Source organism: Diabrotica undecimpunctata, chromosome 1, assembly GCF_040954645.1.
Source record: "Diabrotica undecimpunctata isolate CICGRU chromosome 1, icDiaUnde3, whole genome shotgun sequence".
Classification (NCBI taxonomy): Eukaryota; Metazoa; Arthropoda; class Insecta; order Coleoptera; family Chrysomelidae; genus Diabrotica; species Diabrotica undecimpunctata.
In genome coordinates this window covers 151794405-151814700 of record NC_092803.1, presented here as the reverse complement: position 1 = coordinate 151814700, position 20296 = coordinate 151794405, and the positions used below count along the sequence as shown (strand labels likewise).

At 31.5% G+C, this 20296-nt stretch overlaps 1 protein-coding gene across 1 annotated transcript in view; it reads left to right on the top strand.

The window, feature by feature from the left end:
* The first annotated feature begins 4680 nt into the window (after positions 1-4680).
* The window catches only part of LOC140432381 (ATP-binding cassette sub-family G member 1), a 176288-nt gene continuing 160672 nt past the window's right edge, over positions 4681-20296 (top strand). Inside the window, exon 1 of the mRNA XM_072520235.1 lies at positions 4681-4989. Coding sequence (XP_072376336.1) covers positions 4890-4989 — 100 coding nt within the window. The 5' untranslated portion in view covers positions 4681-4889. The remainder of the gene's footprint in view (positions 4990-20296) is intronic.

Genomic DNA, 20296 nt, shown 5'->3' with positions numbered 1-20296 from the left:
ACAATGAAGTATAATATATATTATAAATTTATAAAGAGATATTTATTAAATAAGTATTTTTTATTTAATAAAGAAATAACATTGTTTATAAAGAAATAAAGACTTGGGAAAATTTATAAAATAATATGTATTGTCTTTAAATGATTTAGAACGCGTATCGCTCGTACACAATCCATAACATTGCTTCGTTATTCATTGAGGCACTGTTTTCTTTTTATTTTCGTATTTCTTTTCGTTTTTCGTTTTCGTTTTTCCCAAGGTGCAACTCTGTTATCTGTCCTTTCGATATTAATACCCCGTCGTGTTCTGGTCTCAAAGCCCATAACATTAGCAATTGCTGCTGCTGCACAGTAAATCAGCATATGCAAATATTCTAATGTATGGGCTTCCACGATATAATTAGGTAGGACTTCAGTGTTCATAATTTGTAACAGCGCACCTAGTTTCTTACAAGAGTTTATTTTTGTTAGCAGTGGTCTACTAAGTGGGTTTGTTCCATTAAACTCTTGTACGGCACATGTCATTTCTCTTACCAGGCTATCGTGTAGCTCGTCGTTATCCTGCTGCGTATTTGCAGGTTGAGTTTGTTGCATGAGAGGCTCAGGAATCTGCTCATTAGGGATTTCATTATGGACTTAATCCACAACTAGCTCTTGGTTATGAATCTCCCGTTCGACTTCGCTTCTGATGCTATCGCGTCTAGCCTCTGGGATAAGATTATTTCTTATAATTACCCGGTATTGATCTGCTATTCGCTGTTCAGATACTTGGATCTCTGGGTACTCCCTGCAAAATTCGGCATACAGTTGTTGTCGATAACCGATCGTTTCTCGACCGAGGTTCGTCACCTTGTAATAGAAACGCAAAATGTTTTCATTAATAGACACAGTCCATTTCATGCGCTGCCTCGGTCGTCCCGCTTGAGTGAGCGCCGGCTGATGTTCCAGCGCAGCACCTTCAGCGGGTGGAGCTCGTGTTGTAGTTTGGCTCATTTGTGGTTCTTCTTGTTGTTGATTATTATTATTATTATTATTATTATTAACCTGACGAATGTTTAAACCTCAAATATGCAGATTACTGCGACCTCTCTCGATTAATGAGATTACCTGGATCGCCCCATAACGTAAACTGCCGTAACTGATGCAATGGGCGAAAGAGCGTCCAATCACGAATTATCTTGAGTCATGCTCACACACCATCGCACACGTTCACGCCCGAGAAGGTTACTCACGTTTATGACAGGTCAAGTCATAAATCCCGTTGTTTTACGTAATGCGCTAAACTCTAGAATAAAGTCTGTTGAGCAAGCAGGAGACTCGCTTTTTCTCGAAAATGTCATCCTTTATTCATTTGGCACACAAAGTTGTATACATTAATCGCGCATATTATAGAAAAATAGATAATTAAAACATAACGTTTTAACATAACAAACAATAAAAACATTTAATTGCAAGTCGATTTTAATTACTTTAATTAGTGATTAATAATTGCTGTATCAACTTTACTATAAAATTGGAAAAAAACAAATAAATTATAATTGTACTGTTTAATGACATCGTTTTAAATTTAAATTAAAATTGTTGTACTAAACGTGGACTGTACTTTTGTATTAATTTCCGATTCCATTCAATCGAAGTAAAATTTTTAATTTCAGGTTTAATGACGGATGTGGTCACCTTCGATCCCTAATCACTAGCCTTAAATCGATGTCTGCCCTCTCTTCTCAGTAGATTGTTAAGCAAAAATGCTAATATTTTGAGCTAATGACATTACTTCAGAAATAGAAGTTACTCTAAACAGAATTTTTTCACTTAATTTTTTCAATAGTTTTATTATTAGTTACCACTAAACAGTTCTAAACAGATAGGTATCGAACTTATGTTTTCTTAATATCGTTCTTCTTTACTATTCACTCTTCCATGCCGTAGTACAGCACTGATAGTAGATAGAATATTACAAGCCGTGTCTTTAATTATAGACTTAGATCTCGACTACAGAAATCTTGTTTTATTTTCTTAAGTGTACTCCGGACCTTCAGACTCTCAATTGGCTGGTTATGTATGTATATATTTATAATATTCCGGGCCAATTTTGTTACAAGCATAAATTTCGTTTTGCTGGCTTTTAGTGAGAGACCACACTATTCATTAGCGTTCACAATTTTATTCTTCTTCTTCTTGATGTACCTATCCGTTACAAATGTTGGCGATCATCATGGCAATCTTTATCTTATCTGCAGCAGCGCGGAAAAGCAGCACAGATGTTGTATTGAACTAGATTCTGAGGTACTTTAACCAAGATGTTCTTCTTCTTCCTGGACCTCGTTTCCCAAATATTTTTCCTTGTAGGATGGCTTGAAGGAGAGCATATCTGGATTCATTTCGCATAATATATCCGAAGAACTGTAACTTTCGAGATTTAATGGTGGTCAGTACCTCTCTGTTCTTATTCATTCTCCTGAGGACCTCCTCATTTGTGACTAGGTCAGTCCAAGGATCTTAAGCATTCTCCGATATAGCTACATCTCAAATTCTTCCAGTTTTCTGCACATATCTTCGTTGAAGGTCCACGATTCAACACCATAAAAAAGGACACAGAAGACGTAGCATCGCAGCATTCTTACTTTTGTATCAAGAGAGAGGTTGTGACTCGAAGAAGGCCCCTATCCGATTGAAGGTGGATCTAGCTTTTACGATGCGTGTTCTAATCTCCTGGTTGTTGGTCCATTCTTCATTTATTATAGTGCCGAGGTAGTTGTATGCGTCACTCTTTCTACATGGGATTGGTTTACGTAGAGTTGACCTTCTGTTATCCTTTTCTTGCTAATTATCATAAGCTTTGTCTTCTTAACGTTTATATTGAGTCCATGTTGTTGACTGTAATACGTGATTTTGTTCATAAGAACTTGTAAGTCTTCTAAGTTGTCCGCAAAGACTATGGTGTCATCTGCATATCGATGTTGTTTAGCCGGTAACCATTTTGTAGAATACCTTTTTCAGTTTCGTGCAAAGCTTCGATAAATATTCTTTCACAGTACAGATTGAAGATTAGAGGAGACAAAATACAGCCTTGCCTCACTCCACGCATGATTTTCACATAGTTAGTGTGTTCACCTTCAACTCTGAGATTTGCTGTCTGATTCCAGTAGAGACTTCTAATTATTTTCAGATCTTGGTTATTAATTTCTGTTTATTTTAGTATTTGCATCATCTTGGCGTGCTGTACTCGATCAAACGCTTTCTCGTAATCAACCAGACATGCGTATACGTCGCAGTTGTCGTCTTTGCATCTCTGGAATAAGACTTGTACTAAGAACAAAGCCTCTCTAGTACCAACAGCATTTGTGAACCCGAACTGGTTGGGAGAAATTTGACTTTCGCACAGCTTGTAGATTCTCTTATGAATTATCTTTAGGAACAATTTTAGGAGATGACTCATGAGGCTTATAGTACGGTAATCTTCGCATTTTTTGGCTCCTGGTTTTTTGGAAGTGCAATAAACTCAGATTTTAGCCATTTTGTTGGTATTTATCCAGAGTTGTATATGTTGTTGAATATATTTACGATTATTGCTATTGATTCGTTGTCAATTAGTTTGAGTAGTTCTGCTTGTATATTATCAGGGCCTGCCGCTTTGCCATCCTTTAACTGTGTTATTGCGGAGTAAACTTCCTGCTGTAATATCTTTGGTCCATCGTTTACCTCTTCTTCTAGCTCAAAGGTGTTATCTCTTTGGTCTTTAAATAGTTTTTCTAGATATTCTTTCCACGTTCTTATTTTACTCTGCTTGTCCAAGATGATGATTCCGTCAGAATCAGTTATATTTCCTTTATGCCTTCGTCTTAGCCCCCCTGTAAGTTCTTTAATTTTCCTATGTACATTGTGACTATCGTACTTTGACTGCAGAGTCTCAATTTCTTCGCATCTTTCCCTTGCTTCTTTTTTTTTGCTCCTCTGATTTTCGTTCTTATTAATTACATTTTATTTTGCTAATAACAGAATTAATAAAATTTATAAATTATTGCAAAAAAACTGCTTTTTTCCCAATATCTCCGTAAATTATTTATCAATTTGAATTTGAAACACGGGAAAATAAAGATATTCTTGATATAAAAAAAATGATATAAATATTGTTTATATAAAATATAAGACAAAAAATCAAATTGTGACCATAAATTATTGTTTAAAAAAACACAAGGTAAAAATACAAGTACTTTTTCATATATCTAGTAACCCTCACCTATGTCTTACAAGCTTCAGATAACTGCGAAAAATTTTGCCGTGAAATCGATGATTTTTACATAACCAGACTGGGCTATAATGAATTTTGTGAATTCCAATAAAACCAAAAATATTCGTATAAGTCAATTATTAATTATTGAATATTAATTTTTAAGTTTTATTTGAGCTTTGTATTATATGAATACAACAATATTTAATACATCTGAATGGATTAAAAGTTTTAAAAAAACTAGGCTTTTGTACTTTGTTCGTCGAAAATTGATAACATATTTCGATAAATCCAATAAAATATAAAAATCCACACCGCGAAAAAGAACTAACGTCTTGCACTATTAATAAAACATTAAATTAAATGGGCATTGCCCCTTCCAATAGCTGTTATCATGAATCTACACCATTGTACGATACTGAAGATGTGCAAAAGTCCTTGATCATAGTACGGCAGTACCTACGACTCGCTAGGTCGTATATGTACTTAAACTAACGTTAGGCTGCAATGTCAACATTCAGGTGCCACCACATTTTACAACACACAACATCCTTTATGAAGAAAAAGTCAGCAACATTTTTTTGAGTGACTTAAAAACCCTTCAATAAAATAAATTATTTATTTTTTCGTTTTAATATATTTTTCTGTGATAATTCGGGATGGAACTTCAACAATTCGCGTCGAATAATTTAAGAATTAGTGATAGAATTCTAGATGTAGAATTCCAGGATATTTCGTTCGTTGCCAAGGAGAAAAATGGTAAGTTTTGTACTATAACTAGTCGATATTTCAAGTAATTTTAAGCCAACTTAATAAAGTTTTTTAAATTGTTTTACTCTTTGATTAATTTGTTGTTACTCTTTCTATTTATTTACAGTTTTTGTAATTTTTTAAATAACTCAACAGCTTGTTTACTAACAAAGTCATCCTCAAAAGCATTGTCTTGTCTCGTTTGTCACTTCTACTTTTTAATAAAAAAAATCTTCAAACAGGATTCAGTCTACCTATTTTTAATATCAAACATGTTTGTTGTACCTGATTTAAAGCTAAATTTAACAAAATTATTTTGTTGAGTTACATTATAGTAAAATGGTTACGATTTTTGCAAATTATTAATGAATCTTTCGATTGTATTCTATATTTATTATTCAATAATATATGTGAATGTTTTTATGTCTGACATCTATCACATTTTCTGATTTTAATGAGAAGTTCTTAACTTGTTTAATCCTTCTTTTCAATGTAATATGTCTTTCTTTAGATTTAGGTGAAATATGTATATATATATATATATATATATATATATATATATATATGTATATATATATATATGTATATATATATATGTATATATATATATATATATATATGTATATATATATATATATATATATATATATATATATATATATATATATATATATATATATATATATATATATATATATATATGCTTTCTGAAGTTTTACGGGCTGTTCAAATGTAACAAACAAATCGGTTATGGTCAGAAATGCAAAATCTGGAAATTAATTCCGTTTTGATTAGAACTATATAAAATTATTATAAAGCTAACCGGTCTAGAATTAAAATGGGAAATGGAGTGATCGCCTCATTAAATTCAACCAAAGGATTGAGACAAGAATGTTGTCTTTCTCCTACTATCTTCAAAAGATATTTAGACATATCTGCAGAGACTGAGAGTAGGGGATGGCATGCTCTTCACTTCATTCTTTGCAGATGACTAAATCGTAATTACCGAAGATCAAGATAATACAAATTATATGATAAGAAAACAAAAAATAATTCGGCCAATAGCATGTTATGGCAGCGAAGCATGGGTCCTGAAAGAAACATCCAAAAACAAACTCGACACATTCGAAAGAAAAGTACTGAGGAGAATACTAGGACCTGTGAGGGAAAACGGAATCTTCAGAATTCGATATAACAACGAGCTCTATCAACTGTATAAGGAAACACCCCTGTCAGACTTCATTAGAATACAAAGATTGCAATGGGCCGGACATGTGATACGAATGGGAGAGGATAGGCTACCAAAACGAGCACTGAACGCCAGAATGCAGGGAAAGAGACCAGTTGGAAAGCCAAGAAAGCGCTGGGAAGACACAGTAAGCAGCGACGCACAAGCACTTTTAGGAGTCCGTGTATGGAGAAGAGCAGCCACAGACAGACAAGGGTGGAGGCAAAAAATAAAGGAGGCCAAGGCTCATTTTGGGCTGTAGTGCCGTAGAAGAAGAAGAAGATGATAAGAAAACGAAAAAAAGAATACAAAGCAGCAGGCCTTACCATGAGCATATCTAAGTTTGAATATCTGGTGATTGGAAACAGTGAAATAGAAGATCTAATTTTATATACGAAAAGCATAAAAAGTATAGAGAAAAGTAAATATCCAGGAGTAGTTTTTAATAAAAAAGAAAAAGCGAAGACGAAATGCACAGTAGAATTAACAAAGGCAGAGTGACTATCCGGACACTACATTCTCTTCTTTAGGACAGATCAATAAAAAGAGAGAAATAAAAAAATACATTTATAGTTATCAAAGATCAAAATTAGTGAGAAGTCAAAATGAGTATATAAAAAATGAAATAAATATGGGCAGAAAAATACAAGAAGAGATTGAAAGGAGACAATTAACTTGGTTTGACCAGAGAACAGATGGCCAGGAAAAGTGGTAGAGGTGAAAAATGCTGAAAAAAATTCGTATATACGTACATACATTATTATATATAATAAAATTAGTATACGAACAGAAATATTCACATTTCTGTCCACCAGCCACTGCATTTCGCGAGTTTATTACAGTTCTCGCCGTTTCTCGCGTTCTAGCTTCCGACGCTTGCGATCGTTCCAGTCATCTGCTTGTAGACCCAATCTTCCATTGCACCCGTTACTTCTTGTCTCCACGATCTTCTTGGTCTTTCCTTTGGTTAGTGGGATCCACTGTAATATTCTCTTTGGTCGTTGCATTTTTGCGTTCTGTAGTTTCCAGAATATCAATGTCCATACGCTCTCTGTTTTTAGTATTCTTTACTCTATCTCTTCTAGTAATTTGGCCACATATGCGCTAATAATTCATTTCTATAGATTTCAATTTGGATGCGTCTTTTTTATTTATTATCCAAAGCTCTGAACCAGATATAGCAATACATTCTGTGATACACACAACCAAACTTATATGAAATCACCAAGCATTTGTGTAAGTGTTTTAGTTGAAACGACAAGAAAAAAACTTTGTGCCTAAGGAATATACAGCAGTAGATAGTTACGGGTTCCGAGTTAACCAAGCAGCACAAGATTGACCGCCTAAATTGATGTCTTCTCTACCAAAACCGGAACATTGGAAATTGACAAAATGTGCTATATTCAGATAAAACCAGAATTTGTGCAAAAGCATGTGACCGATGAATTCGTGTGCATAGAGGGCGAGAAAGACAAGCAAGAACGGAATCAGCCAGATCTGTTCACAGACATAAAGGAGGAAGTGTTCTGTTCTAGGGAAGTAATATGGTCGGTGAAAAAACTCCTTTAATTTTCATTCAGCCTACTTTAATAGCTCGCAGGTATGTTGATTTGGTTCTAGAACCTGTAGTTAGATTCTGAAAAGGTGCAGTAGGAAAACATTAATTTTCATGTATTATAATGCACCTCTACATATCAGCAGAGTCACTACAGACTTCCTTAAAGCAGAAAATATCACTATTCTTTAGTGGTCTGCTTGCCCACCAGACCTTAACCTAATAGAGCATGTGTAGGATGTTCTTAAAAAAAAAGAATCAGACCTCGCCGGGATAATCCACAAAACACCTTATAGCTAGTACAAGCTGCTCTTGAAGCAAGGAAACAACCTACAACAATAAAATGTTGACAATTTGTTTAGGAGCATGCCCACGCGGATTGGAGCTTGATTAAAGCCTAGGAATAGTAATACTGTCTATTAAAAAAACATAAATAAATAAAAACAATTTGAACGATCATTCTTTGTACATTTAAATTTAAATATTTTTTGACATCGTAGGTTTTTTTTTAAGTTCGCTTAAAATAATAAGAAATATCAGACGATTCCATATAAGTTTGGTTGTGTGTTCTTTTGAATATTCTAATTTTTGTGTTTCGAGTGATGTGATCATTTCACAATATACTATTCAGTTGACATATTGCTGAATCACTTTGACCAATTGTAGTAAAAAATTGGTTGAAAAATTAATACAATGCTGTATTTCGTAAAAAAAATTTCCTCTGAATCCGTCCGGGGGCATTTTTCCAAATTCTACCTGCCCCTACCAGTCTTCACGATTTTACAAACATAACTATATCCTCCCCTTCCAGCCTCTCCTTTAAAGGACTCATATTCCTTTGTCATGCACCAGGTTTTAACATAAAATGTGATAAGTGATCTTATCAAAGTCTCCTATAACTTAATTTTAATTTATTTGGACGGCAATGTGGACTTAAGTAGGAAGCTTTATATTAGCAAAGAAAAATTTTTACTTTAACCTTGTTTATATAACAGATATATATATATATATATATATATATATATATATATATATATATATATATATATATATAACGGAGTAAAAATTTAACGATACACCGGAAGAGCGTGTACGCTTAAAAACCCGAAATATAGTTTCCTGTTGTAAAAAACCGAAATATAGTAAGTCACCTGGTTTATTTTATTGTACATATAACTCGTTTGAAGTTAAAATGTCCAAAGACATAGTTCTGAGAGTTTCTTCCAACTGGATCAACAACATTCTTAAAAATGTGCTTTTCTTCTCGTTTGTTTTTAATTTATTTTTCTAACCGGTTTACTCTTTTTTGAATATCAAAAAGCATTTCTTTAAATGATACAAGGAATTGATAAACTAGCCCAATCTTCTGGTTAAGCACATAACAGTTCTAACTTGTTTACAACCGTTTCACTTAACCTGAGTCATTTTAATACTACGTGAAGAGCTATGTTACGTTTTTCAATATATATCTTCCCTTGGAACTGCATTATGGTGTATTATGTATACCAGTTCAAATCTTGTCTCGCAGTCAAATGACTTTAGGGATTTAGTGGAAATCTTCAAACATCATCTGAAAGTCTACATCTTACTCCAAACAAGTTTCCACGCCTAAGAAATATGTGATCCATGATACCTCTTCCATGACGATATGCAACTATACGACAATATATTGCCTAATATATTGCCTTTTTGTAGTTTTTTGGAAATGACTACATATTTTACATTGAGTAGTATACTCCCCTATAGTTCGTAGACTTTAATTTATTATCTTTGTTATGTATTGAAAAAATGAGACCTACTAATCTACTCTCTCCCTCGAGCATTTCTTTATTGTCCCATATACTGCACAGCAACTTATGGAGTCAGTAACCAAACCTTATTTAAAAAGCTCTGGAACCAGAAAGCTTAGCTCTTCAATCTGTGGTTCATTACCGGCATCTGCACTGCAGCTTTCTCCTCAACGTTCAGTTGGTCCTCGAAATACTCGGCCAGCTAACACGTTATAAGCAGGTATCACAGAAAAATCTTTATCTAGCATATCATAACAACCACTTTTATGTTACCAACATCTTTAGTAAGAACATACGCCGAAGAATAGATATATTCCTACGACAAAAAATCGAATTTGTCCCCTTTTTCTGGCCTTCTCTGATGGTTTCTAAGCTTACAGGCAAACTTACGTTGTTCTATTCCCCCAAAGAAGTTAAGTATATCTAGAGACTATGGGTTAGGTAAATACTCTTCTTCTTATGATATCTTTCTTAGCACGCTCCCAAATAACGTGCTTTAGAGTTCCTTAGGAAGCAGCAGTTTGAAAGTATACAGCTTGCGTTCTCTACCTCACAGAATCTGCATACTACCATTTTATATTTTCAGTTACTTTCTGTTTCGATATTTTTCTTGTTATTGATAATTGGCCTGATAATATTTCTGTTAAATCCTTAGTTCTTTTTTATTTAAACTAATGCAATCTTTAAATCTTTTCCCGAATAATTTTGAATTAATTTTTAATTTCAAATATACCTATCATTCAAAAGAAACTTTTTGTTTATTCTAAGGGACTTTCGGCCCTGGGTAATAATGTAATCTTTCATTCTGCGTTTAAATTTTTAAACGTTAAAAATATTTATCAGTTTTATCAGGATTCGAAAAAAATGAATTTTTTTGGATAAAAAAGCATTTATCCCGAAATTTTGCGCCTACGCTCTTAAACCAGACGGAGAAAAACAATTTGTACAATAGTTTTTTCTTTTATTGATGTAATAAAATAGTAATTTTTTCCAGGCATATCATTAATTGGAACTACCATATACATTATCTAATTATAAATACGGAAATGAAAAATCATTGGAAGTTATGTTATTAGCATTGGCCCTACAGTAAATTGCTGTAATTGGTTCATTTTATTTTAATTGGCAATTATTTCAATTTTATATATTTCTCTTCAATTACTGTTATAAAGAAGTTACTTATTGTATCCAAACATTATTATAACTACATTGCTTTGTTATTAGTACATTTTGCATATACATATAGGAATTCTTTTAAATTATCACTTCCTCCTAAAACGTTGGCAATTCTTCTGTCCCAGCCATGTTTATTTCTCAATTTTACCATCAGTTAGTTACTGCAGTAGATCGTATTTGGCATTTCTAATAACATAACTAAACCATTATCTTTTTGATGACTAAAACTAATTATTATACACACATGGACAAAAATATCGAATATTTTGGAATTTTCAATTTTTTTTTACCTACTATTATTTCAAAATAGTTTTAGATTACTGGTTTTACTCATATAGTGAGTAGGCTGATGTATTTATATATTATATATAAATGTTTTTGATGGGTTGGAGTCAATCAAAGGGGCTATTTGTTAACTATTTAATATCTCGAGCTTTCAATTGTGTTTACAATTCTTATCAAGAGCTGCTAAAAAAGACAAAATATCTTACAAAGTTGAACTAGAAAGAAAAACATTTTTTTTGTTAACTCACAAAATAAAATTAGTTTCGTTAATAAAATTTCTGCAAATACATTTATAAAGAATTAATACTAAAATGCCATTATCTAATAAATTCTTGACTGAAATTTTAATAATTTTGAAAACATTTTCTTACCAAAAATAATTGAATTTATAAATAGTTTAAAGTAGCAACCAATTACAAATAAGCCTCAATGTCATAAGTGCCAACTTAAAATTTTTACCTTTGACAATTATATTGTCAAAAATAAAATTGTGTTTAAAAATTCTTTTTTGTTTAGTAACAAAAAAGAAGAAGATTTATTCACCATTGATAGATGTCTGAAAAAATGTAACAGATATTTGGAAAATTAAATAAAAATGTGATATTTTTCAAGTTTCATATATAAAATTATAAAGAAATAATATAATTATAAATTTTGCTTAGATTTTGAATTTCTGATCTTTTGTTTAAATTATTATCACTTTTGCTAATAGAAACCATTTCCAAAAAAGTCGTTTTGAATTTATTACTTTCACTACATAAAATATTTATGTTATCAAAATAAATGTTATGTAGTGAAAGTAATAAATTCAAAAGGACTTTTTTGGATTGGACTTTTTTGGATTTATTTAAACATTTTAATGCTACAGATCTTTTAAAGGTAAGATCATTTACTTAATTGTTTTTCATATTAGATGTATCGCTAATAACACTCTTTTAGATGAACTGATGATGCTCATTGAACAGTGGGCGAAACGTCTTCAATAAATAGATAAAGTAGCACAACTCTTGCCCTTTTTATCTCCAAATTGACCGAAAACATCCCATTCACTTACGAGTGCACTTTTTTTATATTAAATTAAACGGTCATGTTCCTTAAAGATATATATATATATATATATATATATATATATATATATATATTCAGGGATTCTACAGTATTCTTTCTTCTCAGTATTTTCGGGGTCATCCTCTTTTCCTCCTTCCTATGGGGCTCCATTCGGTTATTCTCTTTATCCATCTGTTGTCGCTAGTTCTTCTTACATGTCCATGCCACTTTAGTCTTTTTTGTTCTATATATGTTAGTATGTCTGTTACTTCTCCTATCCATTCTTGTTACTCTGCAGCATCTTCGCAGGCATTTCGTCTCTGTTTCTACTATCTTACTGCTATTTTTCTTGTTTATGCTCCAATTTTCAGCTCCATATGTCATAATACTTCGCACTAATGTTTTATAAATCTGTGTTTTTGTCTTCATATTTAGGTGTCTATCCCACCATACTGAGTTAAGTTGTCGGATTGCTGTTCTTGTTTGTCCTAATCTTTGTGTAATTTCTTCCTTTGTTGTTGCTTTTTTCGTGATTATAAACCCCGAGTATTTGAATTTATCCTTTTCTTTGATTCTTACGATGTCATCAATCTATAGATCTTCTTTGTCTTCTTCTATGATAGGTACTCTATTTTCGCGAGGTTAATATATTATACGTCAGCCTTGGTACATTCTTCTTGTAGTTTCTTCATCATGTAGCTGAGGTCGTCTTGGTCTTGTGCAATTACTACTTGATCGTCTGCAAAGCTTAACGTATATCGGTATTCGTTCCGTATCGGTACTTCCATGCCTTCGCATTTTCTTTTCCATGTAGTCAAGGCTTTCTCTAAGTATATTTTAAATAGGGTGGGAGATGTGGAACAACCCTGCATGAGCATTTTTGTTATGGTGAAGTCTCCTATGATTCTTGTTCCCATTTAAATGGACACTTTATTTTCTTTATACAGAGCTTTTGTAGCTTTTATGAGTTCCGTCTGTATTTCTAATTTGTACATTTCCTCCCATAGTTCTGACCTTGGTACAGAGTCATACGCGTTTCTTAGATCCACAAATGCTAAATGTCAAATGTAAAATGTCAAAAGTGATGTATTCAATTGATTTGAAATGTTTTGACGTTTATTTTGACTTTTATTCAGCGTGTCATTCGTGCATTTTATCATAAAAAACCTTCATCATGTAAAGGAAAAACTATAATAATTCGATTATTTTTAGTTTAATTTAATAAGTTTTATTAAATATTGTTTTGATTTAACCAAGTTTAAATCAAGTATGCCACCAATTCGACACTGCGATCAAACCCATGCATCACAGATTATAATTTTGTGCGAGGAAGGATATACACAAAAAGATATCGCACGACGTCTCAGGAGAAGTCAATCTACAGTTTCCAATTCTTTAAAAAGGTAGCACGAGAGAGGAAATTTTGTACGAAGGCCTGGTCAAACACGCCCAAGATGCACACCCGCAAACTGCAAGATGCAAACTTAATTGTAATCAAATATTTAATTAAAATTAAATACGTCACATTTTGAGGTTATGTTGACTGATTTATTTTATTCAATTTTATTAGTTTACGTTTTAATTTAAAATAAACCATAATTAAACTCTTTCTGATGTTAATTTTATGTTTTTATTTACAAATCAATAATAATAATAAGCAATTTTTAATAATTTTGACAGCTGCTGTGACGCATTTGATTGTAATTAAATATTTGATTAAAATCTTCTACAATCAAGTTTTAATTGGCGTTCGAAAAATCGGCCCTTAATGTAAAAAGCTGTAAGCTTAAGACATTGCTTGATCATCAGCACTAGGTTTAAGGGGTTTATTGTATTTTTTGTCTTAAACACTTTACATGTAATTACTATTAGTCTATAGTGTTTGTAAGGTATCTGAATAAATAAATAAATAAAATAAATAAATTTTTTTTAATATATTTATGCCTCAACCTCGTAGGGTCATTGGCGTTGTACAATTTAAAGTTTTACAATTTATTTAGTACATTTATGGAATATAAGTATGATGTCAAATTTTTCATATCAGTTCCATCACTTAATATTGCCTGTAAAGTATTTTGTAATTTATATTGAAGTATCTCCATGCAATATAAAGGACACTACAGTAAAATATGGCGAACACTGAGCACAATATCACTTACGTAGCACTGTGGTTTTAATTCACTCTCCAGAAGATGTTTATGGGTGATGGCGGTGTGGCCTATTCTAAGACGAGATAGGATGGTTTGATGTATACGCTTATTTGGGGTTGATTTCCAAGGTAATATAGAATGTTTTACATCTCGTAGTTTGGATGTTGACTGATTCCACTTGGTCTTCCAATCATTGATTATTAAGTGCTTGATTATAGGTTTTATATCTAGATGTGGAATGCTTCTGATTTCTATAGCTTGCGGACTCGAGATTGTTAGTTTTGCCAAGGAGTTAATTAATTTTGATTTTTTGACACTGCGATAATTTTAAAAATTATAACTTATTAGATTATATTTATTATTTATTATACAGTCTCAAGAAACTATAAAGACTGTACAAAAACTTTTTTCAGCTATTACTGTCAAACAGTTTAATTGTGTATCTTTTCCAGATAAGTGCAAAACGTTTTAGCTGTATTACTTCTCGGGCGGACGGACGGACCGATCAAACAAAGTTGAATTATTAAATTTTTTTAATTTTTATTTCAATTTAAGGTTCTTTATTCTTAAGCTAAATTCATACTTTTGACAAGCCTCGTTTGTGACTGAAAAAAAAATGATATGTTATGGTTGCGTCTTCGGTTAGAATATAGAGCTTTTTATAAAGAATAACTCGTTTGTAGAGACATACTGTTGCATTGTACTTAAATAAAATATAAATAAATATATAGTTGTTCATTTTCAAACGGTTTTTTAAATCGTTATTGTTTGTTCATGTGTTGCCTTTCATCATTAACATGATCGATTCACAAGCCATTTTTTTAAACTGATATTACATCATTCGTATTTCTTCTATGCTGGTCTATCGGTCATATGCAAATAAAGGATTAAATTTTACATCTAAATGCTGCTATTAAAATTTGAGTTACGACCTCCACATGGCCGATCTCATCCACGTAAATAAATTTTCACATGCGTATACATAAAATTTTCACGAAATTATACAAAAATGTAATAAATATAAAAATAAAATTATGTTAATATGTTGGAAACTTTAAACAACATTTTTATTATTTATTTTATGAACCGCAGATACTTTAATGATGTGAGTAATTAGTGGGTATTCTTTATTCTATTATATAATTTCAATAATTACATATATCCGAAACTATTAAAAATTATTTATTTATTTTATACCAATTTTTTTATACATGAAAAGTGTTTGAACTGGAGCAAGGTTTAAGACAAGGAAATCTACTATCTATCTACCGCCTAGAATTCTGAAATGTGATGTTAGAAGTTGCAAGAAATCATTGTAGACTGAAAAAAAGTAATTTTAAATATAATAAAAATGTTCTAGTTGATATGTATGAAAACAAAATGAGAATTTCAAATGAAGAAAATTTTATGGTGGATCATATGCAAAACAAAATGCATATATATATATATATATATATATATATATATATACATATATATATATATATATATATATATATACATATATATATATATATATATATATATATATATATATATATATATATGTATATAATATACCTATAATAATTATCATATATAATTCAAAAACCTCTTACTGGAGGCTGTTAAACGACACTAGGAATAACCTTTTACTCCGACATTCATCTACAGTTCACCCTTAAAACATTACCTTTTCACTCTTTACTTTCATATATAGTTATCACAAAAAATATTGGCCTCGACAATCTTAAAGTCTTCGAAGCCCAATTAAAGTTTCCTAAATCGTTTCTAGTTACAAAAAATACAATCTTAATTAAATATTACGAAACTAAAAAACACAATTTTATTTCATTTATTTGAAACCAAATTCAATAAGACAAGTCAAAATTACATTCAAAGAAGAAAAGAGAACAATAATTATTCTCAGATAAATTCTGCAAGGTGTCGTACTACTAGAATCTCTTACCAACGCCAAGAACCACCTCGCTTGGACCGACTTTTCAAATTGTCAACTTCATGTGAGAAAATATTCATCTTTCCATTACGAAACCACTCAATAGCAATGAAATATCCTTGAAACATCCAATACTTCAACATATATATGAAAACAACCTCAGGAATAGAATGCAGAAGAAGAATGATATATCTGATATATTTCACCAACCAGACACTCCTCTCAGCTTTACAAACGAAGTTAAACACCATATCAAAACCAAGATGAAGAGCCAGTATCTTCTAAATAATATGTACGCAAAGAAAAAGTAAAGAAGCAAATATCTTTAAGCTTAGATCAAGGCGAATCACCATGGTTGTCATCCATATGGATTGTGCCAAAAAAACCAGATCCGTCCAATAAAATAAAGTGGTGAAGAGTGATAGATTATAGGAAGGTCAACGATAAAACAATAGAAGAGCGATTTAAAATTCCTCCTATTAGCGATATTTTTGACAAAGAATGGCTCAAGAAGACATTCCCAAAATAGCACTTAATTAGAAAGATGGGAACTCTGAATATGACTCCAAGACTCCTTAAATTCAGTGAATATAAAAGCAAGAGAAAAATATCCGATTCCGAAAACAGCAAAGGAAATAAGAAGATTTCTTAGACTATTGGGATATAATAGGAAGTTTATTCAAAATTTCTCCAAACTCACCAAACCTCTAACAATATGCTTAAAAAAGGATGCAAAAATCAATCCTAAACCCGAATTTGTAGAATGCTTTGATACATGAAAGAAATTATTAATGAATGAGTCGTCATTGCAATATCCGGATTTTTCCAAACCGTTTAACCTTACAACAAATGCCAGCAATTACATGATCGGAACAATACTTTGCTCAAACAATTAATGAATTAACAATTATACAAACAATTGCCTTCGCTTCCAGAAAATTTCATATTTCCGACCCTACTTATTTGGAAGGAAATTTAAAACACTTTCAGATCACCGCCCCTTGCAATACCTATTTTCCCTAAGGGCCAAATTTATCTTAAAGATGCAGTAGCAGTAAACAAACCAACACACGTTATCAACATTATGAATATTACGAGGAGCACTCCCAAATCACGATTTACAATGTATAAACGTACATAATATCGACCTCATAAACTATATAAATAGACATCGTATACGGAACTCAGCATACCATATCATTTAGTAGTCCTTGTACGCGGAAGAATTGCTATAACTTAATTGGACCACTGTTGTTCTAGTGATAATATTTTAGCCAGGGCGTGCGTCAGGGAATTACAGTGCTTGAATTTATTCATTTATATTTATAATAAATGTAATCATTTATATTTTATGATCAGAAGAATAACAAAGATAAAATTAAATTAATAAATGTTAGAATGAGGTTTTCCAACAACATAATATGAGAATTCGTTATTGTAATGCATTGAATTAATAAATTTAAATTAAATATGTAAAAATTGTTTTAAAATTAAATGTAATATCTAATGGCGGTTTCCCACCAAACGGACAAAATAAAAACAAAACACAAACTCGTATCCAATAAAACAAAATAGCAACTTTTCACAAACTTTACTAAAGACTGGCGTGTTTTGAAACAGTTCGTTTTGTTTTTCGAGTCCCGAGTTTTTGAAACTCGAGTCTGTTTAGTGGAAACGGTCAGTTGTGTTTATTAAAGGACTACCTCACCTCTGACGTTACAATGGGCGGGTCTTCGAAAACCTTTCTAAACATTTCTACACTAAATACAAGATAGAGCTGCAGTAAGTATAAATAAACCGTCAACAGTATGATTGTTACGAGGGGCACTCCCACATCATGATTTTAACGATGTATAAACCTATATTTTCCTGTATTATGAAATACATATGAAAATATGAAGTAGACATCGTAGCATAAGTCGTTCACAGGAATAACAGAACTGAAAATAACTGAATAAACATATTAGAATAAGGTTTTCCAACAACATAATAACGTGAATTCGTTAATGTAATGCACGGAATTAAAATACAATTATATTAAATGTGTAAAAATGTTTTAAAATTAAACGTAATATTTAAGGTTGAAACGGAGTTGCCACTCGTGAACTGAGCTCTTAATGGCACTCCATTCGTTGGTTTAAGGAAAACGAAGTTTTAAAGCAAAAACATATGCAAAGGTCAGAAAAATCTTGTCAAAAATAAAAACATTCAACATATCTGAGTAATAAATAAAACAAAAAACTCAAAGTGTAACTTAGGTAATATTTTACTCAGAATCTACCTCGAGTGCCTGTGAATACCTTCGTTTTTCTTTACCCATTTCATCTACAATATGCTTACAATAGTGTATTTTTTTATGTTTATTCACAATAGTCAAAAGCTCGACTTTTAGAACTGAATTGTCAAAACTTTTGATCGCAGCCACTTTTGAATATCCGCTTTCTTTAACTCGGTTGTCGATATTTATTAAACGGGAAGTATATAACGAATATATTAAGATAGAAAAAAAACATGGCGACTACCAAAATGGCACTACACAGGATCTTGATTATATAGAACGTATAGTTATGTACGAGATATCATAAGGCACTATGAATGAAAATAAATTTACTATAGACAAATTTTGATTTATTGACTTAAGGAAGGCCTCTGGCTAAGTTCAAAATAAACAACTGATCGAAACCTAACTTGCGACATAGCAAATGAAAATGGACGATATAACGAATCTATTAAGATATGTAATTGATTTTCTATCTTAATATATTCGTTATATCCTTCCCTTTCATTTTCTATATCGCGTGATAGGATTTGATCAGTTGTTTATTTTGTACTCAGCCAGAAGCCTTCTTAGTCAATAAATCAAAATTTGGCATACGGTTTTGCTTTCGTATTAAATTATTAAAACAATATGTAAAATTACAGTTTTGTTTACTATGAATAACAAATATAAAATATGCAATGTTAGTATGGTTTTCAAGGAAATCCAATGCAGCAACTTAAAATATTTGTCATAAACGAAAATTTAAGAAGTTTTTACTTCTGGCGGCACTTCTCCAAGTGCACCTTATTTTTTTTTTAATACAAAATTTTCGTTTATGAAAACATTTTAAGTTAAGGTATATCTGTATTCAAATTCACGAAATTTATATAAAATGAGATTTCAATTTCTGGTAACATTTGTAATCTGGATCACGTAAGTTTTATTGATTTTCAAATAAAAACTGAAAACATAATAAGTTACTTCTTTTGAGGCGAACTAACACACAATTTACTTTAAAAAATAAGTGTATTTGATGTTTCGATTTCGATCGTTTAAGTGTCAAAACAACGTTGCAATTACTGCTTTATTATTTTTGTCAAACCATAAGTTTCTTTTTATTTTACAGTAGTGAAGCAAATTTTGAATTTCCTTGAAAATAATACTAACATTGTATATTTTATCTTCGTTGTTCATAGTAAACAAATCTTTAATTGTACATACTGTTTTATTAATTTGATAGGAAATATGAAAGCAAAACCGCACGCCTATGGAGTCTTACGTAGCATAGCCTGGTTTTGTTTACTTTTACTGCACGTCGAATTTGAATGGGGTATAACTCCAAATTAGTACGTTGGAGATTGAAATTAAAAGAATTTAACTACGAGGTAATTTACAAAAAAGGCAAAACCAATACAAACGTAGATGCACTGTCTCGAATTAAAATATGCACAAAGGACATAAAAGATATAGATTCACAAATAACGGAAGTTTTGAGACATGGAAGATGACGGATGGTCAATGTATAATAATCCGGATCAAGATCGAATAGTTAACGAGAAAAAGCAAACCAATGAATCCCAGGAAGTATTTCAGACGGCACTGTTGAAAACGAAGATTTATAGCAGAATTTTTCGAAATTATCAGAGAAACGGTTAAAAATAACGCATACTTATCTTATCTTAAATATTCAAACTTATCATGTCACTATAGGCAAAGAAAAAACCACCTCTGGAAAAGAAACAAAAAAGAAACAGATTTTTATGGACAAAAATGCTCATTGTGTTCATAATGGTTTTGGTCACATTCATATGCGTCTGGCCTCGTATACCCGGCTTTTGTCTATAAAAGTCTGTTCGTGGTAGCACATGTTTCGCGATAGTTGCTCATTG